Source organism: Cervus elaphus, chromosome 23 (genome assembly GCF_910594005.1).
Source record: "Cervus elaphus chromosome 23, mCerEla1.1, whole genome shotgun sequence".
Taxonomy (NCBI): domain Eukaryota; kingdom Metazoa; phylum Chordata; class Mammalia; order Artiodactyla; family Cervidae; genus Cervus; species Cervus elaphus.
In genome coordinates, this window is record NC_057837.1 from 919,879 (window position 1) to 945,062 (window position 25,184).

At 39.1% G+C, this 25,184-nt stretch overlaps 1 protein-coding gene across 1 annotated transcript in view; it reads right to left on the minus strand.

Moving 5' to 3' along the window:
• Nucleotides 1-9,485, minus strand: part of TMX4 (thioredoxin related transmembrane protein 4) — a 68,539-nt gene extending 59,054 nt beyond the window's left edge. The window contains exon 1 of the mRNA XM_043883467.1: nt 9,156-9,485. Within this exon, the coding sequence (XP_043739402.1) occupies nt 9,156-9,334 (179 nt within the window). The 5' untranslated portion in view covers nt 9,335-9,485. The remainder of the gene's footprint in view (nt 1-9,155) is intronic.
• Between the last annotated feature and the right edge of the window lie 15,699 nt (nt 9,486-25,184).

The window sequence follows — 25,184 nt, forward strand, 5'->3', positions numbered from 1 at the left end:
TGTGTCCAACTCTTTGCCACCTCAAGGACCACAGTGGGGTCTACAGTACTCCAAGCTTCCCTGTCCTTCACGATCTCCCAGAGTTTGCTCAAACTCATGACCACTGAGTCCATGATGCCATCCAACCATTTCATCCTCTGTCTTCCCCTTCTCCTCCTGCCCTCAGTCTTCCCCAGCATTAGGGTCTTTTCCAGTGAGTCAGTTCTTCACATCAGGTGGCCAAAGTATTGGAGCTTCAGCGTCAGCATCAGTCCTTCCAATGAATACTCAGGACTGATTTCCTTTAGGATTGACTGTTTTCATGTCCTTGCAGTCAAAGGGACTCTCAAGAGTCTCCTCTAGCACAATTTGAAAGCACCAATCCTTTGGTGCTCAGCCTTCTTGATGGTCCAACTCCAAAATTCATACATGACTACTGGAAAAACCATGACTTTGATTATACAGACCTTTGTTGTCAGAGTGATGTCTCTGCTTTTTAAGACGCTGTCTAGGTTTGTCATAGCCAAGAGTCTTCTAATTTCATGGCTGCAGTCACCATCTGTAGTGATTTTAGAGCCCAGGAAAATAAAATCTGTCACTGTTTCCTCTTTTCCCTCTTCTATTTGCCACGGAGTGACGGGGTCCAATGCCATCATCTTAGCTTTCTGAATGTTGAGTTTAGAATCAACTATAAGATTCTATAAGATTTTATTTTCTTGGGCTCTAAAATCACTGCAGATGGTGACTTCAGCCATGAAATTAAGAGGCTTGCTCCTTGGAAGAAAAGCTATGACCAACCTAGACAGCATGTTAAAAAGCAGATAGATTACTTTGCCAACAAAGATGCGTCTAGTCAAAGCTACGGTTTTTCCAGTAGTCATGTATGAATGTGAGAGCTGGACCATAAAGAAAGCTGAGCACTGAAGAATCGATGCTTTTGAACAGTGGTGTTGGAGAAGACCCTTGAGAGTCCCTAGGACTCCAAGGAGATCCCACCAGTCAATCCTAAAGGAAATCAGTCCTGAACATTCATTGGAAGCACTGATGCTGAAGCTAAAACTCCATTACTTTGGCCACCTGATGTGAAGAGCTGACTTATTGGAAAAGACCCTGATTCTGGGAAAGATTGAAAGTGGGAGAAGAAGGGGATGACAGAGGATGAGATGGTTTGATGGCATCACCAACTCCATGGACTTGAGTTTGAGCAAGCTCCGGGAGTTGGTGATGGACAGGGAAACCTGGCGTGCTGCAGTCCATGGTGTCACAAAGAGTCGGACATGACCAAGTGACTGAACGGAACTATAAGTAAAATTCCTCCAGGGCCCAAATGAATACAAAGAAGGAAAAGCACATGATCCTAATGATGTTTCTCTTTCTCTCCCTCTCCTTCTTCTCCCCTCCTCTCTTCTGTGTCTCTTCCTCCTTCCCACCCTCCCTCCATCTCCCTCATTTTGCATAGGTAAATGTAATTTGTTTAAGTACATATACATGAATAAGACTAATTACAATGGACTGAACACATTTATATTAAAAAACAGCTCATAGTGGTAGTCTTCTAAGAACTATAATAGAGTTGACCTGCTCTAATTTTGTCTTTTACATATAAATTAATCTTTCTTTGATTTAAAAATTTCCAAGAGGAATTAGTACCTTTATAGTCATGGAAACTGTAAGAGTATTTTTAAACTTTTTGAAGGTGACAGTGGTATGTAAAATTAGTACACTTCATAAAGACATTTGAAGTATTATATATTCCAGAAAGCAAAATATTGCTAAATCCATGAACTTAGGTGTCAGTCTAATGTTTTTAACCATTACTGGGGAACAGAATTCAATAGCAAGCTTTTGTTCTCTACACTGGTATTCACGTACAAATCATACGTGTACATCTGCTACATGTAAGGTGGTTGAAGGCCCTTGAGCCTCTGACAGCATGAACTCACTGAACTTTGTATGAGATTTCATTAAGCATACTAAACATTTCAAGAGAAAGAATTTGATATATTTTTTAGGAATAAAATTTCATGAAAAATAATTTTTATTCCCCAATAATGGTCAATTTTTCTTTTGTCTTGACTTAAAACTTTACCAGTGTTTCCCAGTACACTCTCGTTTCTGATCCTTGCAGACATGAGATGAACCATGATAGATACAATTAATTTTCACTTAGAACTTACTCTGACCAACAAACTCAGAAGAATCTGTAACAATGAAGACAACATCAGTACACTAGGTTCATCTTTCTATGACTTACTATATAAAGCCAAATCACAATGTCAACAAATAATGCCTTAACTACAAGTGTTATCCTTCTTTCTGGAAAATCTGGATAAACTCTTAATAGCCAAGAGTTGCAAGTATTATGCTCAATTCTCTTTCTTAGAAGATAATTTCTAAGACATGCTATCATAAAATGTAGAGGAAAAATAAAAATTGACAGTTCTGTGAAAACCATGACACCTGCTAGAGAAATTTAATAATTTCACTAGAATTAATACTCCACGAAGGCAACAACTGGTGCCTTGCTTGTAACCTCGAACAGAGCCTGGCACACTCCAGGTCACAACAAGTATGTATTATATCAATCAACAAAGGGGAGATGACAGTGAGTATCCTCGGTACCCAAGGATACCAGGAAACCACTGTTCCTTCAGTGATACACTAGCTCTTGATTAAAGATTAAATATTAAAATATATTATTTGTTCATTCATTGAGTCAAAAGTATTTACTGAACACCTAGAATTTGACAGTTATTAAGGTTTTGTAGATAAACAGGAAGAAGAAAAACTTTGTTCCTCTACTTAAAGCTTATCATCCACAGGAGGAATAAGACAAAAATCAAGTACAAAAACACGTAAATTTATGAATTGTGAAATAAGGCCATGATAGATACAAACAAGGCACAGTGAGAAAGAAGCTTCCTGTTGGTTGGGATACAGGGAAGGCAGGCACCTGTCTGAATGGTGAGGTGTCAGAAATGAGCTCAAAGCAATGTTCTTTCTTCATCTGCAGAATTTAGAGAGATGGTAAATCCATAGGCAGGCATCTGAATCCTTTAGGGAAAAGGCTTCCCCTTACATGGGTCAGGTACTGAGAGCCTAAGTACAAGTCAGCCAGGCTCTGTGCCTTCCTCCAGGTTTCCCCACGGCATAGCTACTCTCCTCAGCTTGTACCGGGGATTGCAAAGCTCGGGCCAGCATTCTAGTCTTGGCCATACCCACTATTTATTAAAGATACAGCTTAAAGCTTTAACCTTCCCAGTTTTAATTTCCTCTAGTTAATGAGAATGAGAATAATGATTCTACACCAGATTGCTGTAACGCTCAAATTCTGAGACAGGGCATTCTGAACCTGTGATGTGAGCAATGTAACTGTTTACTGTGATTAAAATGATGACGATGATGCATGTTTATCTGTAACAGTACCCAGGGAAGTGGTTTCTAATCAGAAGCATTTAGAAGGCTGTATAGGGGATGGACTAAAACTTTGTTGATGTCACATGACTGCTAGGATGTCATGGGATACCAGGGGTACCAAAGGTTTTGCAGTGTGTGAGCCATCCTCACATATCAAACAGCTGTGCAAGCCAAAAGCCAACAGTATCTGGTGAGAACTGCTGAGGAACACTCAGCAGAAAGGAAGCACCCATTAAATATTTGCTAAACAAGTACTACCTATGCTACTTATCTCCTTTACACACAGCAGACTGCCAGTCTCCTGAAATTGAGACATGTAATTCGTTCATCTTCATGTTCTCAAGTCCCCAGCTTTGAATCTGACACATAACAAGCATCTAATGACTATCTCTTATACATTCAATCAACAAATCATGATAATCGATGAAACTGCAAGAAATTATAACTATCTAACATGGGTAAGTTAAGGCACTGATGTTCTGTCCAAGTATAAGAAGGGTACTAGAGAAACAACAGTAAATCCAAGAGATCCTAGGGAAATAAAGGAGGGTTTCCTCCACCACCAGACTCACTAGTGTCCATTCTGAAACATGGTCATAAATTAATTTAACCCAAAGACTTATTTTTCCTCTGGATATCTGTTTAAAGTATATCGGCCAAAATTAGGCTTTATGAATGTCTATTGATGTCTTTGGGGAAAAAGCCACCAGAACAGTATACAAAATTGTATTATATTGCATACTTTCATACTTCAAAAGAACAAAAGCAGTATTCTCAAGAACTTATATGAATGGGGCCAAGCAAGTGTTTAAAACAGCAAAAGGTTACAAGGCAATTGAATGAATAATAGTATGAAACAATCAGTTCAGTTCAGTTCAGTCACTCAGTCGTGTCCGACTCTTTGCAACCCCATGAATCGCAGCATGCCAGGCGTCCCTGTCCATCACAAACTCCTGGAGTTTACTCAAACTCATGCCCATCGAGTCGGTGACGTCATCCAGCCATCTCATCCTCTGTCGTCCCCTTCTCCTCCTACACCCAATCCCTCCCAGCAACAGGGTCTTTTCCAATGAGTCAACTCTTCCCATGAGGTGGCCAAAGCACTGGAGTTTCAGCTTCAGCATCAGTCCTTCCAATGAACACCCAGGACTGATCTCCTTTAGGATGGACTGGTTGGATCTCCTTGCAGTCCAAGGGACTCTCAAGAGTCTTCTCCAACACCACAGTTCAAAAGCATCAAATTTTCGGTGCTCAGCTTTCTTCACAGTCCAACTCTCACATCCATACATGACTACTGGATAAACCATAGCCTTGACCAGAGGGACCTTTGTTGGCAAAGTAATGTCTCTGCTTTCTAATATGCTATCTAGGTTGGTCATAACTTTCCTTCCAAGGAGTAAGCCTCTTTTAATTTCATGGCTGCAATCACTATCTGCAGTGATTTCGGAGCCCCCAAAAATAAAGTCTGACACTGTTTCCACTGTCTCCCCATCTATTTCCCATGAAGTGATGGGACCAAATGCCATGATCTTAGTTTTCTGAATGTTGAGCTTTAAGCCAACTTTTTCACTCTCCTCCTTCACTTTCATCAAGAGGCTTTTTAGTTCCTCTTCACTCTCTGCCATAAGGGTGGTGTCATCTGCATATCTGAGGTTATTGATATTTCTCTTGGCAATCTTGATTCCAGCTTGTGCTTCTTCCAGCCCAGCGTTTCTCATGATGTACTCTGCATATAAGTTAAATAAGCAGGGTGACAATATACAGCCTTGACGTACTCCTTTTCCTATTTGGAACCAGTCTGTTGTTCCATGTCCAGTTCTAACTGCTGCTTCCTGACCTGCATACAGGTTTCTCAAGAGGCAGGTCAGGTGGTCTGATATTCCCATTTCCTTCAGAATTTTCCACAATTTATTGTGATCCACACAGTCAACGGCTTTGGCATAGTCAATAAAGCAGAAATAGATGTTTTTCTGGAACTCTCTTGCTTTTTCGATGATCCAGCAGATATTGGCAATTTGATCTCTGGTTCCTCTGCCTTTTCTAAAAGGCTTGAACATCTTGAAGTTCTCGGCTCACGTATTGCTGAAGCCTGGCTTGGAGAATTTTCAGCATTACTTTACTAGCATGTGAGATAAGTGCACTTGTGTGGTACTTTGAGCATTCTTTTGGATTGCCTTTCTTAGGGATTGGAATGAAAACGGACCTTTTCCAGTCCTAAGGCCACTGCTTGAGTCTTCCAAATTTGCTGGCATATTGAGTGCAGCACTTTCACAGCATCATCTTTCAGGATTTGAAATAGCTCAGCTGGAATTCCATCACATCCACTAGTTTTGTTGTAATGATGCTTTCTAAGGCCCACTTGACTTCACATTCCAGGATGTCTGGTTCTAGGTGAGTGATCACACCACTGTGATTATCTGGGTCATGAAGATCTTTTTTTGTACAGTTCTTCTATGTATTCTTGCCAACTCTTCTTAATATCTTCTGCTTCCGTTAGGTCCATACCATTTCTGTCCTTTATTGAGCCCATTTTTGCATGAAATGTTCCCTTGGTATCTCTAATTTTCTTAAAGAGATCTGTAGTCTTTCCCTTTCTGTTGTTTTCCTCTATTTATTTGCACTGATCACTGAGGAAGGCTTTCTTATCTCTCCTGGCTATTTTTTTGGAACTCTGCATTCAAATGGGAATATCTTTCCTTTTCTCCTTTGCTTTTAGCTTCTCCTCCTTTCATAGCTATTTGTAAGGCCTCCTCAGACAATGGGAATAGAGAAAAGAAAACATCAGAAGCCCATTTAAAGATTAGATAATCTTCCCTAACCCAGGAAAGAACAAACTTTTCAAAAGAGGTTAAGAGGAAGAAAACACAGCAAGCCAATCATAGAGACACGGCAGAAACACGAGTAAAATGTATAAAAGAATATGAAAGCAAATACAAACAGAAAAACTGAATGTACAAAAAGTCCACAGCATTAAAGAAAATGTTAATGTTAATGGGAGAATTTTTCAGGTTTTAAAAAAGGTTACAGAACAGAAATGGTAAATTACTACAAATATAGTTTTAGTTGATATTTTTCTTTAACAGAGAAGTGCTTTTTTAAAAATTGAAAATTCAACAGCAAGGATACAAAAAATTGAGTGTTTGAAAGACAAAACACAACAAAATAAATTTTACAATAGGGGTTTTTTGGGTCTTGGAGAAAACAAACACTGCTAAGTCCTTAAAAATAAATTATTGACACTGATCTAACCAGGAATTGTGTTATAGGAGCTTAGTATGAATTGGGACAGAAAAGAAAAAATTCCCAGAGGAGAGGTGGCATATAAACAAATGAACAAATGAAGAACTGTCATTTAAAGTAATGTTAAAATTTTAATACTGGGTTGGACCATTCTGAACAAGCTTTTTCACCAACCCAACATTATCAGAAAGCTTCCTAATTTGCTTATTTAGAGAAATTAAAAATATCACCGGTGGATACTTAACAATCTCCATTTATTATGACCAGTTCATCTAAACAAAGTGATAACTTATTGGATATTTGAAAAAATTCCTAGAAATTTATAGTAGGTCTATAATAGTACTGAAGATAAATTTTATTTTTTAAAGTATTGAATTTTGTCAAAGGAGTATCACAAAGAGCCAAATTTTTTTCAGGATGAGCACATAGATTCTTGAATTTGGATATACATAATGGTTTAAATCCTCTTTCCTTTAAAGGATTTTAAAGGAAAAGCCTCACTTTGTATTGACCTATTCTGAAGTGAACTTGATGGGAAGAGAACTTCTAAAAAGATCTCAAGTATCTATATAGCTTACTTCTGCTTACAAGTGTCATCTTGAATCAGAGCCCAAACATTCTCCATGTCAGTTCTATCTGTTGCTTCTTGACCTGCATACAGATTTCTCAGGAGGCAGGTAAAGTGGTCTGGTATTCCCATCTCTTTAAGAATTTTCCACAGTTTGCTGTAATCCACATAGTCAAAGGCTTTGGCATAGTCAATAAAGCAGAATTAGATATATTTCTGGAACTCTCTTGCTTTGATGAACCAACAGATGTTGGCAACTTGATCTTTGGTTCCTCTGTCTTTTCTAAATCCAGCTTGACCATCTGGAAGTTCACAATTCATGTACTGTTGAAGCCTGGCTTGGAGAATTTGCAGCATTACTTTACTAGCCTGTGAGAAGAGTGCAATTATGCAGTAGTTTGAGCATTCTTTGGCATTGCCTTTCTTTAGTATTGGAATGAAAACTGACCTTTTCCAGTCCAGTGGCCACTGCTTAGTTTTCCAAGTTTGCTGGCATAATGAGTGCAGCACTTTCACAGCATCATCTTTTAGGATTTGAAACAGCTCAACTGGAATTCCATCACCTCCACTAGCTTTGTTCATAGTGATGAAGACCCTCTTGACTTCGCATTCCAGGATGTCTGGTTTTAAATGCATGATCACACCATTGTGGTTATCCGGGCCATGAAGATCTTTTTTGTATAGCTCTTCTGTGTATTTTTCCCACCTCTTTTTAATATTTTCTGTTAGGTCCATACCGTTTCTGTCCTTTATTGTGCCCATTTGTGCATGAAAAATTTCCTTGGTATCTCTAATTTTCTTGAAGAGATCTTTAGTCATTCCCATCCTATTGTTTTCCTCTTTCTTTGCACTGATCACTGAGGAATGCTTTCTTATCTCTCCTTGCTATTCTTTGGAACTCTGCATTCAAAGGGGTGTGTCTTTTCTTTTCTCCTTTGTCTTTCACTTCTCTTCTTTTCACAGCTATTTGTAAGGCCTCCTCAGACACCCATTTTACTTTTCTTTTTCTTGGGGATGGTCTTGATCACTGCCTCCTGTATAATGTCACAAACCTCCATCCATAGTTCTTCAGGTACTGTGGGCAAGAATCCCTTAGAAGAACTGGAGTAGCCCTCATATTCAACAAAAGAGTCCAAAATGCAGTACTTGGATGCAATCTCAAAAATGACAGAATGATCTGTTTGTTTCCAAGGCAAACCATTCAATATCACAGTAATCCAAGTCTATGCCCCAACAAGTAATGCTGAAGCTGAAGTTTAATGGTTCTATGAAGACCTACCAGACCTTCTAAAACTAACACCCAAAAAAGATGTCCTTTTCATTACAGGGGACTGGAATGCAAAAGTATGAAGTCAAGAAATACATGGAGTAACAGGCAAATTTAGCCTTGGAGTACAGAATGGAGCAGGGCAAAGGCTAATAGAGTTTTGCCAAGAGAACACACTGGTCATAGCAAACACCTTCTTCCAACAACACAAGAGAAGACGCTACACATGGACATCACCAGATGGTCAACACAGAAATCAGATTGCTTATATTCTTTGCAGCCAAAGATAGAGAAGCTCTATACAGTCAGCCAAAACAAGACTGGGAGCTGACTGTGGTTCAGACCATGAACTCCTTATTGCCAAATTCAGATTTAAATTGCAAAAAGTAGGAAAACCACTAGACAATTCAGGTAGGACCTAAATCTAATCCCTTAGGATTACTGTTCCCCTTCACCCCATGGGTAAACGGCTTACCCACCCCATTCCTAAAACACTTCTTCCCAAAGCAGCGGAGAAGCCAGGCAGGGTGACTTGGGGCAGGCCAAACACGCCTGCATGGCGGGGAGGTTGGGCTCAGCCAGGCCACGCAAGTCCCTAGCTGCGCGGGCCTGAGACTAGGGCGGCGCTGGCGCGGAGCGGCGCCTGCAAGGACCGTGCGGCGTGGGGCGGGCAGGCACACTCACAATTTCAGCATCCACTCGCCCTCCATCACCAGCGTCCAGTTTGAAGCGGTCATGGGCCGCACCAGGCTCCGCTCCGGCGGCCGCGCGGCCTGCTCCTGGTCGGCCTCCGCCTCCGCCACCGCCACGACCCAGGCGGCCAGGAGCGCCGCGAACAGCGGGCCGCGGCGCCCGCCCGCCATACCGGGACGCGGAGCCGGGCTCCTCCCGGGGCTAAGGAGAAGGACGCGGCGGGCCGGCCGACCTGGCCTTCCCAGGTGGTGCGCGGAGAGGCCCGCCTGGCCCGCAGACCTGCCCCGCCCGCTGCGCCGGCGGCGGCCCGCCTCTTACAGGTCTGGGCCACCGAGGCCACGCCCCCTTCCGCCTAGACTCGCCGTTGCCCGGGGCGTTGGCTGCCTTGGCAACGGCCGTCCTTCCTTCCGGGCGGCAGTGTTAAAGATAAGCAGTGACCTAATGTTGCATAATTAGAGCCTGACTGGCTAGTGCCAAGTAACGGGTTGGCACATGTGGTTTCTTTCTAAAGAGAAAAGTGGCCAGTAATTAAACTATGCATCCTCTATTCAATGATAGCAAAATAGCAACAGTGGACTGCAAGTAAACTGTTTTACTGTAAAGAAAAAAGAAGGGATGCGTTGGGCTTCCCTTACTGAAAAGGAGAGGAAACTTTAAGCCCTGTTTGCATGTGTATAATGAAGTAGCACTGACTAATAGTAAATAATGAAACCAGACCGTGCAGTTTTAATTTTTACAAAAATGAATTTAATTTCACAAAAAATAAATTGTTTAAAGCATGGATACTAACAGATAAAATGAATCAGTTTATAGGAATAGTGCCGGTTGCAATAAAATGGACCTCGAGTTCCTCTTGGCTACACATTTGTCAGATTGAAAATGAAAGTAACCTTAAATTATTTCCAAATCTCTTTCCAGATACACGTTTGATGCATCTGTACCTTGAGATTACCACACCCAAGAATGTATGACAATTACCATTAGAGGTGCTTTTAAAAGGTGTGGTTTAAAAGAATTTATTACATATGTAAAGCATAGTGTGGTCCACTTATCATGAAAAAAACAGTAATTTCTGTCCTGGGCTTAAGGACAACTATACAACTAAGAGTATTGCAAGGAACATGAGATCAATATCCAATCTGTACTTACAGGTGAGAAAGAGAAAGGTGAATTTTGCCTGCAGAGACAATCATACCTTAGTTCAGTTCCGCTGACTTGTTCAGTTGTGTCTGACTCTTTGCAACCCAATGGACTGCAGCACATCAGGCTTCCCTGTCCATCACCAATTCCTGGAACTTGCTCAAACTCATGTCTATCGAGTCAGTGATGCCATACAACCATCTCATTCCCTGTCATCCCCTTCTCCTGCCTTCAGTCTTTCCCAGCATCAGAATCTTTTCCGATGACTGAATTCTTCACATTAGGTGGCCAAAGTACTGGAGCTTCAGCTTCAGCATCAGTCCTTCCAATGAATATTCAGGACTGATTTCCTTCAGGATGGACTGGCTTGATCTCCTTACAGGGACTATCAACAGTCTTCTCCAAAAACTTAATTCAAAAGCATCCATTCTTCAGTGCTTAGCTTTATTTATAGTCCGGCTCTCACATCCATACATGACTAGTAGAAAAACCAAAGCTTTCACTAGATGGACCTTTGTTGGTAAAGTAATGTCTCTCTTTTTTTTTTTTTTTTTTTATTATGCTGTCTATGTTGGTCATAGCTTTTCTTCCAAGGAGCAAGCATCTTTTAATTTCATGGCTGCAGTCACCATCTACAGTGATTTTGGAGCCCAAGAAATAAAGTCTGTCACTGTTTCTGTTGTTTCCCCATCTATTTTCCATGAAGTGATGGGAGCAGATGCCACACTCTTCATTTTTTGAATGTTGAGTTTTAAGCCAGATTTTTCACTCTCCTCTTTCACTTTTCATCAAGATGCTCTTCAGTTCCTCTTCACTTTCTGCCATAAGGGTGGTGTCATCTGCATATTTGAGATTATTGATATTTCTCCCGGCAATCTTGATTCCAGCTTGTGCTGCATCCAGCCCAGCATTTTTCATGATGTACTCTGCATATAAGTTAAATAAGCAGGGTGGCTGAAAGGGCCCACGTGGGGTCTCATTGATAATATGGCTCTTTATGTCAACCTCGCAAACAAACAATAAATCACAGTGTTCTGTGAGACTGACCAAATTGCCCAAATGGTATCATGTTATCTCACTGGTGCCTAAGTTCTCAAAGCTGCGAGAGCACCAGATTCCAGACCTCGGGCTATGTGACCATCCCTTCAGAGAATTTTTCATTGGTGGGGTATAAGGACTCCATCAGAAAGGGAGAACACTGGTTCTCCTTAAGAGCCAGTCACCCTCTATTTCCCTCTAATAAATTTCCCTTTCTTGCCTGACTGCCCGGCTCTCTCTTTTTATCTCTGCACTCACCTTATAGCAACAATACAGCTTTGATGTACTTCTTTCTCAATTTGGAACCAGTCCAGTGTTCTACGTCTGGTTCTAACTGTTGCTTCTTAACCTGCATACAGATTTTTCAGGAGGCAGGCTGTCTAGTATTCCCATCTTTTGAAGAATTTTCCATAGTTTGTTGTGATCCACATGGTAAAAAGCTTTGGCGTAGTCAATAAAGCAGAAGTAGATGTTTTCCTGGAACTCTCTTGTGTTTTCAATGATCCAATGGATGTTGGCAATTTGATCTCTCGTTCCTCTGCTTTCTCTAAATCCAGCTTGAACATCTGGAAATTTTTGATTCAGACTTTTGAAGCCTCACTTGGAGAATTTTGAGCATTACTTTGCTATCATGTGAGATTGTTGCAGAAACTAGTACTTGAGAAACCAAGCACCACACTCAGAGAGTTGGAGAACTCAGATTTATTATGCTGGCGGGCCCAGAGGAGTTACCACTCCAAGCTCTGAGCCCCAAACAAAGGAGTTAGAGAGTTTTTACACACGGATAGGCATAATTAAGCGGGCTTGTGGGTCTGCAGGGGCTGGGTGATTGCAAAGAGCATGACAAGGGTGAGTGAAATAAGCTCTAGTTCCTAGTATTGTGAATCCCCATTTTCTGACACCTACATGATCCAGACTTTGCAAGGAGCAGTCTGAGTTATAGAGGCAGAAGCAGCAGGACGTTATGTAAAATTTTAACTTTTCTTCTTCAAGGAGAGTGCAATTGTGTAGTACTTTGAACATTCTTTGGCATTGCCCTTCTTTGGGATTGGAATAAAAACTGACACTTTCCAGTCCTGTAGCCACTGCTGAGTTTTCCAAACTTGCTGACATATTGAGTGCACCACTTTCAGAGCATCATCTTTTAGGATTTCAAAGAGCTCAGCTGGAATTCCATCACCTTCACTAGCTTTGTTCCTAGTGATGCTTCCTAAGGCCCACTTGACTTCAGACTCCAGGATGTCTGGGTTTAGGTAAGTGATCACACCATTGTGGTTATCTGGGTTATTTGGCCTCAGGCCAACGAACAGGGAGGAAACAGCCCCACCCATCAAAGAAATTTGGATCAAAGATTTACTGAACATTGCCCTGCCCATCAGAACAAGACCCAGTTTTCTCCATAGTCAGTCTCTCTCATTAGGAAGCTTCCATAAGCCTCTTAGCCTTATTCATTAGAGGGCAGACAGACTGAAAACCACAATCATAGAAAACTAACCAAACTGATCATATGGATCACAACCTTCTCTAACTCAGTGAAACGATGAGTCATTCTGCCTAGGGCCACCCAAGACAGATGGGTTATGGTGGAGAGTTCTGACAAAATGTGGTCCACTGGAGAAGGGAATGGCAAACCACTTCAGTATTCTTGCCTTGAGAACCCCATGAACTGTATGAAAACCACTTCAGTATTCTTGCCTTGAGAACCCCATGAACTGTATGAAAAGGCAAAAAGATAGGACACTGAAAGATGAACTCCCCAAGTCAGCAAGTGCCAATATGCTACTGGAGAAGGGTGGAGGAATAACTCCAGAAAGAATGAAGAGACAGAGCCGAAGTGGAAAGAACACACAGTTGTGGATGTGACTGGTGATGGAAGTAAAGTCCGATGCTGTAAAGAGCAATATTGCATAGGAACCTGGAATGTTAGGTTCATGGATCAAGGTAAATTAAAAGTGGTCAAACAGGAGATGGCAAGAGTGAACATCAACATTTTAGGAATCAGTGAACTAAAATGGACTGGAATGGGTGAATTTAATTTAGATGACCATTATATCTACTACAGTGGGCAAGAATCCCTTAGAAGAAATGGAGTAGCTCTCATAGTCAACAAAAGCATCGAAAATGCAGTACTTGGATGCAATCTTAAAAATGACAGAATGATCTCTGTTCATTTCCAAGGCAAACAATTCAATATCACAGTAATCCAAGTCTACGCCTTGACAAGTAATGCTGAAGCTGAAATTGGATGGTTCTGTGAAGACCTACAAGACCTTCTACAACTAATACCAAAGAAATGATGTCTTTTTCATTATAGGGAACTGGAATGCAAAAGTAGGAAGTCAAGAGATCATACCTGAATTAGGTGTTAATTGTAGTTGCTCAATTCTATGTGGAATCAGTACTTATCCTCAAAATATAGGACCCAAATTTACAAACCATTGTAAATTTGGGTGAAATCCTTGAAATAAATGTTACCAAAAATCAGCTATTTTATGCAGATGAATCCTATAAACTCAGTGGAAAATATTTTGTTTTTATAAAGAAATAGCATACACAGAAATTCTATCATTCTTTTCAGTGTACTTTATATATATAAGGGGATTCACTGGTGTCTCAGACGGTAAAGAGTCTGCCTGCAGCGCAGGAGACCCAGTTCAGTCCCTGGGTTGGGAAGATCCTCTGGATAACGAAATGGAACCCACTCCAGTATTCTTGCTGGGAAGTCCATAGGTGGAGCCTGGCAGGCTATAGTCCATGGTGTCATAAAGAGTCAGACATGAGTGAGTGACTTCACTTTCTTTCTTTTGTATATGTATATGATTGGCAAATTTTTTTTTTCTTAAAAATAGGATCTGATATTAGGAAATTACTATTAATTTTGTTGGGTGTGATAATAGTGTGACTATTATCATATTATTAATAATATGACTATATTTTATAAAGTCTTTATTAGTTACAGATAGTAAATTATTTATCAGTGAAATGATATGATGTCTAGAATTCACTTTAAAATACTCCAGAAATAAAATTTGGGGGGTTGGAAGGAAGATGCGTCAAACAAAAGTGGCACCACATCAATCAAAGCTGAATCTAAGTTCATTTTTGCTATTCTCTCTACCTTTGTGTAGGCTGGAAAATTTGCAAAGTGAAAGAGAGTATCATGGCTGAAGCTCTTCTTTATTTCTAACACAAATGGCCTTCAGGCTAGAGTAATTAGGAAAGTGTCTAGCAAGAATGTGTGGGCAAGTGAATGTGGTGGGGTGGCATAGATGAGGGATGGCACTGACCTGACACTTCTTACCTTTGTGACTTAGGGCTAAAATCATTTAACACCAATTTTCTGTTTAAATGCAGGTAATAATAGAGCCTTGCAGAAGGAAATGGCAACCCACTCCAGTACTCTTGCCTGGAAAATCCCATGGACGGAGGAGCCTGGGAGGCTGCAGTCCATCGGGTCGCAAAGAGTTGGACACGACTGAGCGACTTCACTTCACTAATAATAGAGCCTACTGCAGATGGTGGCTTTAAGATTAAATGAGATAAATAAAATGCCAGTGTTCAATCTTTCTTTGCATTTAAAGTATGGGATCACAGTTTATAGAAGATTGGTACATGGTAATGGGAAAAAGAGTTTTTGTCCCTAGGGTAGTTTTCAATTATGACACTATGAGGCAGTTATGGTTATACAAAAACACATGGTTCCTAATAGGAAAAGAAAGTGAGTTAACAAATAGTCCAATGGTAGAAAGTTTAAATACATGGTAATGAACAAAGACCTTGGTAAAAGGTAAAATTGATAATATAGGGCTTAATATTATGAAGATAATCAAAAAGGGTTGAGGAGATTGTATTCAGATTGTAAACTCTGTAATAATAGGGCATAGAAGTAATGCACAATGGTTTTCCTAAGAGGATGGGGGAACTGGTATGGAAATATTAAATAAGCTACATAGTGCTGTAAAAATTAGTCCATAAAGTATAATATCACAGGAATTTAATTACACAAACAGATTTGCTAAATGCCTTATAGGAACAAGAGGGAGAATTATTAAATAGGACACTTACTAGAACAGATGGTAGAAGAAGCCATATGTGATTCAAATAAACTGAGTTGTCCCAAGCTAGTGACTAGAAATGAATCCCTAAGGAGCCTTGATAGGCCTCTAAGAAACAGCAACTCCTGGATGACCTCTTGGGGAAATCAGTTAATTTTTTTTCAGAACTAGTAAGTGAGTTCAGAGAAAGCTGCATACAACAGAAATAGACACAGATCAGTTCTCTTCTTCTATGCCAGTAAGAGCTAGTTTTAAAATGTAATATGGACAAACATCTCATCAAGAAAATCTATAAAACTACCTAAAGAAAGAAGGAGAGAAACATGCAAGACATGTGAAGAAAGCTAGGGGATTTTGTATGATGGTGTCAATTTTCCCAAATTAATCTATAAATCCAACACAATAGGATTCAAAATGCAACCAAGTTCTTTTACAAAGCGTTCTAGAAATTTATCTTAAAAAACTAATGCTTAAGTCAAGCTAACAGAATTTTTTGAAAAACAGTGATGTAGGTCTTGCCTGAGTATTAAATCTGCTATAAAGTTACAGTAAAGCAGGGAGGTATTGGTATAAGAAGAAGCAAACAGATAAATGGATCAGAGTAAAGACTCAAGAAACAAAACTATATGTATATTGATATTTATATATGTTAAAAGTTGTATAGTTGACAGGATAAGGTAGACTTAGGTTGCATTTACACATAGCAAGCCTCTCAAATTTCAGAGGTTTGATTTAGAAAGCTCCTTTCTATGTCATGTAAAGTCCACTTCTGTCTAAGAGACTCTGGGGAAACTGAACATGACGCAGGCTCTAGACAAGCCAGGCTGCTTCATTCTTACAGCTCTGCCATCTCAATGCAAGGCCTTCTCTGTTACTACAGCAGGGAAAAGGGAAAGAAAAAGGCTGCAAGGAGCTTCTGGCTTCCTTAGTCCAGAAGTAGCACATCCTGGTTCAGCTCATGAGTCACTGGCCAGAATTAATTACAACTGCCTCACTTGTAGGATGGGCTTCCCAGGTGGTGCTAGTGGTTAAGAACCTACCTGCCAATGCAAGACATGTAAGAGATTACAAGTTCGATCCCTGGGTCAGGAAGATGCCCTGGAGGAGGGCATGGTAACCCACTCCAGTATTCTTGCCTGGGGAATCCCATGGACAGAGGAGCCTTGCGGGCTACAGTCCCTAGGGTCACATAGAGTCAGACACGACTGAAGCATGTCAGCATGCACTTATACAAGGTGGTCTTGCGTGAGAGCTTGAATATTGATGCACACTAATAATGTCCAGAAATGGCATTTCAAATCTGTGGGAGCAATTGGATGAATCCACAATAGGGTTAGGGCAATTTCCTCTCCTTCGAGAAAAAAATAAATACCTCTGACTCAATCTATATACCAAAATAATTTTCAGATCCTCTAGTAAAAAAGCATAATATAATAAATGCTCTTGGAAAAGTTTTGGGGTGATACTTTTATGATCATCTGATGGGGAAAGCCTTCCTGAGTAACAAAAGAAACACTGAACCCATAAAGGAATTCTGGTAAATTACTACCCAGTTAGACAACTTTAAGTAAAGCCAAACTGTAAAATGACCTGAAATATTTACAACACACAAAGTTTTGGTATCCCTGAAATTCAAGAAATTCTACTAATAATTAAGAAAAAGATATATAGCCCAATAAGGAAAATAGAAAAGAATATAAATACAGAGAAGAAATCCAAATGCCAGAAGAATATGAAAAACTGTAGATACATACTGCAGGTCAGAAAAAGGACATTTTATAGCTGCAAATGCAATTTATTTGATGATTCCCTGTGATTTCCTTTGGAGTCCAAACTGCTATGATTAAGACCAGCCACCCTAAAATTATAAAAAGTCTTCTGTGAGCTCTAAATACAATAACTTCCTTTCTATAGCTACTTGTCCCCTCACTGTTTGACTATATTCTCTGATTACATGATATTTGGGAACCTGGCAAGCACGTCAGTTTTAAAGTAGGGTTAAGTGGAAACTGGAAAAGAGAGGGGCATAAATTTTATTCAAAGCAATTGTGTGCTACAAACCTGGCAAATTGTACATGAAAAGGAAAAGCAAAACTGTCATGAATCAAGTTTAGATATTATGTGTCATATTAAAGGGAAAGGGAAGTCGCTCACTCGTGTCCGACTCTTAGATGTTAGATAGTCTCTAATAGCAATACGTGAACCGTGAACTTCCAGATGTTCAAGCTGGTTTTAGAAAAGGCAGAGGAACCAGAGATCAAATTGCCAACATCTGTTGGATCATCAAAAAAGCAAGAGAGTTCCAGAAAAACATCTATTTCTGCTTTATTGACTATGCCAAAGCCTTCGACTGTGTGGATTACAATAAACTGTGGAAAATTCTGAAAGAGATGGGAATACCAGACCACGTGACCTGCCTCTTGAGAAACCTGTATGCAGGTCAAGAAGCAACAGTTAGAATTGGACATGGAACAATAGACTGGTTCCAGATAGGAAAAGGAGTATGTCAAGGCTGTATATTGTCACCCTGCTTATTTAACTTATATGCAGAGTACATCATGAGAAACGCTGGGTTGGAAGAAGCACAAGCTGGAATCAAGATTGCCAGGAGAAATATATCCTCAGATATGCAGATGGCACCACCCTTATGGCAGAAAGCAAAGAAAAACTAAAGAGCCTCTTGATGAAAGTGAAAGAGGTGAGTGAAAAATTTGGCTTCAAACTCAACATCAGAAAGCTAATATCTTGGCATCTGGTCCCATCACTTCATGGCAAGTAGATGGGGAAATAATGGAAACAGTGACAGACTTTATTTGGGGGGGGGGGGCTCCAAAATCACTGCAGACAGTAACTGCAGTCATGAAATTAAAAGACACTTGCTCCTTGAAAGAAAAGCTATGACTAACCTAGATAGCATATTAAAAAGCAGAGACATTACTTTGCCAGCAAAGGTCCAGTCTAGTCAAAGCTGTGGTTTTTCCAGTGGCCATGTATAGATGTGAGAGTTAGATTATAAAGAAAGCTGAGTGCCAGAGAACTGATGCTTTTGAACTGTGGTGTTGGAGAAGGCTCTTGAGAGTCTCTTGGACTGCAAGAAGATCCAACCAGTCAATCCTAAAGGAAATCAATCCTGAATATTCATTGGAAGGGCTAATGCTGATGCTGAAGCTCCAATATTTTCACCACCACATGTGAAGAAGTGACTCATTAGAAAAGACCCTGATGCTGGGAAAGGTCAAAGGCTGGAAAAGAAGGGGACGACAGAGGATGAGATGGTTGGATGGCATCACTGACTTGATGGACATGAGTTTGAGCAAACTCTGGGAGTTGGTGATGGACAGGGAAGCCTGATGCGCTGCAGTCCATGGGGTCACAAAGAGTCAGACACCAATAAGCAATGAACTGAACAGAACTCAACCAACCTTTCCCTCCAAGGACAAAAGCCAAAAGGTAGAAGGAGTACAATCTTAAAGCCTGGGAAAAGGAGACCTCAAGTGGAACAGGTTAGAAAAGAAATGATGAAAAGACAGAGAAACATAGCACAAATGAAAAAGCAAGGTGGAAACTCACAAGACCAAATAAACAAAGAGGAAATAAGCAATCTACCTGAAAGAGAACTCAGAATAATGATAGTAAAGATATTCCAAAGACTTAAAAATAGAATAGAGAGAATACAAGAAACATTGAACACAGCTAATGCAATCACCAAGGACATAGAAAAAATAAAGAATAAGGAAATAGTGAATAATAGCACAATTACTGAAATTAAAAATACTCTAGAAGGAACCAATAGCAGATTAACTGAGGCAGAGGAACAGATACTTGAGCTGGAAGATAGAATGGTGGAAGTAACTGCTGAAGAACAGAATAAAGAGAAACGAATGAAAAGAGTTGAGGATAGTCTCAGAGACCTTTGGGACCATATTGAACACACCAACATTAGAGTTATAGGGGTCCCAGAGGATGAATTTTTTAAAAGGCACTGAGAAAATTTTTGAAGAAATTATAGTTGAAAACTTCCCCAAAGTGGGAAATGAAATAGTCAATCAAGTCCAGGAAATGCAGAGAGTCCCTTACAGGATAAACCCAAGGAGAAACATGCCAAGATACATATTAATCAAACTAACAAGGATTAAACACAAAGAAAGAATATTAAAAGCAGCAAGGGAAAAGCAACAAGTAATATACAAGGGAAAACCCATATGATTAACAGTGAATCTTTCAGCAGAAACTCTGCAGGCCAGAAAGGAATGGCAGGATATATTTAAAGAACTGAAATTAAAAAATCTAAAACCAAGATTACTATACCCAGTAAAGATCTCATTCAAAATTGATGGAGAAATCAAAAGTTTTATAGATAAGCAGAAATTAAGAGAATTTAGCACTCCAAACCAGCCTTGCAACATATATTAAAGGGAATTATATAGCCAGTAAACACAAGACAAAGGAAAGACCTACAAAAACAAACCAAAACAATCAAGATAATGCCAATAAGAACATATGTATCAATAAGTACCTTAAATGTAAATGAATTAAATGCATCAACCAAAAGATACAGACTGACTGAGTGGATACAGAAACAAGACCCATATATAGGCTGCTTACAAGAGACCCACTTCAGACCTAGAGACAAATACAGACTGAAAGTAAGAGGATGGAAAAAGTTATTCCATGAGAGTGGAAACTAAAAGAAAGCTGGTGTGGCAATCCTTATTTCAGATAAAATAGACTTTAAAACAATGAATATTAAAAGAGGCAAAGAAAGACACTACATAACGATCAAAGGATCAGTCCAAGAAGGGATATAACAATTGAAAATATTTATGGACCCAACGTAGGAGCACCTCAATACACAAGGCAAACACTAACAGGCATAAGAGGGAAAATTGACAGTGACACAATAATAGTAGAAGACTTTAATATCCCACTTACACTAATGGACAGATCATCAACACAGAGAATCAATAAGGAAGCACAAACATTAAATGAAACATTAAACAAAATGGACCTAGTCAATATCTTCAGGACTTTCCATCCAAATGCAGAAGAATACGCTTTATTCTCAAGTGCACATGGAACATTGTCCAGGATAGACCACATCTTGAGTCATAAATCAAGCCTCAGTAAGTTTAAGAAAATTGAAATTGTATCAAGTATCTTCTCCGACCACAATAATATGAGACTAGATATCAACTACAGGAAAAAAAAAAATGCAAAAAACTCAAACTCATGAAAATTAAACAATACATTACTAAATAACAAAGATATTACTGAAGAAATAAAAGGGAAATCAAAAGATTCCTAGAAACAAATGACAACAAAAACACGATGACCCAAAACCTATGGCATTCAGCAAAAGCAGTTCTAAGAGGGAAGTTTATAGTGATACAATCATACCTCAAGAAATAAGAAAAACATGGAATAGACAACCTAAGTCTACATAGCTGGAAAAAGGACAAAAAAAAAAAAAAAAAAAACCCAAAGTCAGCAGAAGGAAAGAAATCATAATGATCAGAGCAGAAATAATTGAAAAAGAAATGAAGTAAACAGTAGCAAATATTAATAAAACTAAAAGCAGTTTCTTTGAGAAGATGAACAAAATTGAAAAACCACTAGCAGACTCATCATAAATAAGGGGGAGGGGATAAGATCAACAAAATTAGAAATGAAAAAGAAGTCACACAACACAGAATTACAAAGGTCCATAAAAGAATATTATATGCTAATAAAATGGACAACCTAGAGGAAACAGACAGACTCTTAGAAAAGTTCAAACTCCCAAGACTGAACCAGGAAGAAATAGAAATTATGAACAACCCAATTACAAACAGTGAAATCAAAGCTGTGATCAAATATCTCCCAAAAAATAGAAGCCCAGGGCCAGATGGCTTCACAGGGATATTAGATCAAACTTTTAGAGAAGAGCTAATGCCTATTTTTATTTAATTCTTCCAAAAAATTTCAGAGGAAGGAACACTTCCAATATCATTCTGAGGCCACAATCACCCTGATACCAAAACTAGACAAAAACAACAAACACAGAAGAAATTACAGACCAATATCATTGATGAACATAGATGCAAAAATCTTCAACAAAATTCTAGCAAACAGAATTCAACGACACATTCAAAAGCTCATACACCATGATCAAGTTGGGTTTATTCCAGGGATGCAAGAATTCTTCAATATATGCAAATAGATCAATATGATACACCATACTAACAAATTGAAAGATAAAAACCAAGTGATCATCTCAATAGATGCAGAAAATGCCTTTGACAAAATTCAGCACCAATTTATGATAAAAACACTTCAAAAAATAGGCATAGAAGGAACCTACCTCAACATAGTAAAGACCATATATGATAAGCCTACAGCAAACATTATTCTCAATGGTGAAAAACTGAAAGCACTTCCTCTAAGATCAGGAATAAGACAAGAGTGTCCATTTTCACCACTATTATTCAACATAGTTTTGGAAGTCCTACTTATGGCAATTAGAGAAGAAAAAGAAATAAAAGGAATCCAGATTGAGAAAGAAGCAGTAAAATGCTCAATGTTTACACATGGCATGATACTATACATAGAAAACCCAAAAGAAATTATCAGAAAATTACTAGAGCTAGTCAGTGAATTCAACAAAGTTCACAGGATACAAGACCAATACACAGAAATCAGTTGCATTCCTATATACTAACAATGAAAAATCAGAAAGAGAAATTAACTAATCAATCCCATTTACCATTGCAACAAAAAGAGTAAAATATCTAGGAATAAACCTACCTAAGGACAGAAAAGCCCTGCAAACAGAAAATTGTAAGACACTGATGAAAAAAATAAAAATGACATAAACGGAGAGATATTCCATGTTCCTGGATAGGAAGAATCAATACTGTGAAAATGATTATACTATCAAAAGCAATCTCCAAATTCAATGCAATCCCTATCAAACTATGAATGACATTTTTCACAGAATTAGTAAAAAATATCGCTATTCATATGGAAACACAAAAGTCCCCAAATAGCCAAAGCAGTCTTGAGAAAGAAGAATGGAGCTGGAGGAATCAACCTTCCTGACTTCAGACTATACTACAAAGCTACAGTCATCAAGACAGTGTGGTACTGGCACAAAAACAGAAATATAGACCAATGGAACAAGATAGAAAACCCAGAAATAAACCCATAAGCCTATGGGTACCTTATTTTTGACAAAGGACGCAAGAATATACAATGGGGCAAAGATAGCTTCAGCAATAAGTTGTACTGGGAAAACTGGACAACTACATGAAAAATAATAAAATTAGGACACTTCCTAATGACACACAAAGATAAACTCAAAATGGATTAAAGATCTAAGTTTAAGACCAGAAACTATTAAACTCTTAGAGGAAAACATAAGCAGAATACTCAATGTCATAAATCATAGCAAAATCTTCTATGACCCACCTCCTAGAGAAATGGAAATTAAAAAAAAAAAAAAAGGAACTAATTAAACTTAAAAGCTTTGCACAGCAAAGGAAACTACAAACAAGGTGAAAAGACAACTCTCAGAACGGGAGAAAATAATTGCAAATGAAACAACTGACAAAGAATTAATTTCCAAAATATACAAGCAGCTCATACAACTCAATACCAGAGAAACAAATAGCCCAATCAAACAGTGGGGTGAAGACCTAAAAAGACATTTCTCCAAAGAAGACATACAGATGGCTAAGAAACACATGGAAAGATGCTCAACATCCCTCATTATTAGAGGAATACAAATCAAAACTTCAATGAGATACCACCTCACACCAGTTAGAATGGCCATCATCAAAAAGTCTACACACAATATATGCTGGAGAGGGTGTGGAGAAAAGAGAATCTTCTTGCATTGCTGGTGGGAATGTAAACTGATACAGTCACTATAGAAGATGGTATGGAGATTCCTTAAAAATCTAGGAATAAAACCACCATCTGACCCAGCAGCTTTCCTGATAGCTCAGTTGGTAAAGAATCTGCCTGCAATGCAGGAGACCCCAGTTTGATTCCTGGGTCAGTAAGATCAGTTGGTGAAGGGATAGCCTACCCACTCCAGTATTCTTGGGCTTCCCTTATGGCTCAGATGGTAAAGAATCCACCTGCAATGTGCGAGAGCTGGATTCGACCCCTGGGTTGCAAAGATCCCCTGGAGAAGGGAAAGGCAACCCACTCCAGTAATCTGGGCTGGAAAATTCCATGGACTGTATAATCCATGGGGTCGCAAATAGTCACGACTGAGCAAATTTCACTTTCACTTCACTGACCCAGCAATCCCATTCCTTGGCATATACCCTCAGGAAACCAAAACTGAAAAAAGATACATGTACCACGATGTTCATTGCAGCAATATTCACAATAGCTAGAACATGGAAGCAACCTAGATGTCCATCAACAGATGAATGGATAATGAAGCTGTGGTACATATACACAATGGAATACTAGTCAGCCATAGAAAGGGACACAGTTGAGTCAGTTCTAATGAAGTGGATGAATCTAGAGCCTATTATACAGAGTGAAGTAAGTCAGAAAGAGAAATATAAATATTGTATATTTATGCATATATATAAAATCTAAAAAGATGGTACTGATGAATTTATTTCAGGGCAGCAATGGAGAAACAGACATAGAGAACAGACTAATGGACACAGGGGGAGGGGAGGAAAGCGAGGGTGAGATGTATTGAGGGAGTAACATGGAAATACACAATACCATATGTAAAATATGGGAATTTACTGTATGACTTAGGGGTCTCAAACAGGGTTTCTGTGGCAATCTAAAAGGGTGGAATGGGGAGGGAGATTGGAGGTATGTTCCAGAGGGAGGGGACGTGGGTGTACCTATGGCTGATTCTTTTTGATGTATGACAGAAAACCACAAAGTTCTGTAAAGCAATTATCTTTCAATTAAAAAATAAATTTAAAAGAAAACTAAAAGAAATAGAAGCTGAATTTTATCAAATATGTGTTCTTCACCTTTTAAAAATATCACAGAATATTTTTCCTCAAAAATTATCATGCTGCATTGTATTAACTGACATGTGAATGTGAAAGCAACCTTTCATCCTTCAGGAGAGCTATCTTTTATTTATGCCTCCTATTCCTCTCTTCCTTCAACAAGGGCCCCTACAGTTACAGATTCAGTCAAAGATGAGAAAGAAAGTGAGACTGGAGGAGACATGGCTGACTTCACAGCAGCAAAAAAGGGGGAGAAAAATAGTCAGTGATAAACTGTGGGCTTCCTGATATGTATTGAGAGACCTGCCATTTATAAATAAGTCAATGGCAATCTGCTAACAAGAGCAACTATATGTACATATGTAATAATTTTCATTTACATTTTTGAAATTTTCTAAGAAAAAATTTCCAATGTTTGATTTGTTTTCTTTCAGTGGTACACCTATCAGTTTTCTATGGAATACTGTTTCCAAGAAATAAATTTTTTACAAAATATACTGGTTTTTAAAGTATCATTTAGTATTTAAATACCTTTCTAATATTTTTTTTTAATCACCACCTTTGAGTGACTTACATATGTCCTGTCTGTTGTTGTTGTTGATCAGAGGCCAGGTCCTGTCTGACTCCTTGTGACTGACTCCATGGACTGCAGCGCCCTAGTCTTCCCTGTCCTTCACCATCTCCCAGAGTTTGCTCAAACTCTTGTCCACTGAGTCCGTGATGCCATCCAATCATCTCATCTTCTGTCATCCACTTCTCCTCTTGCCCTCAATCTTTTCCAGTATCAGGGTCTTTTCCAATGAGTCAGTTCT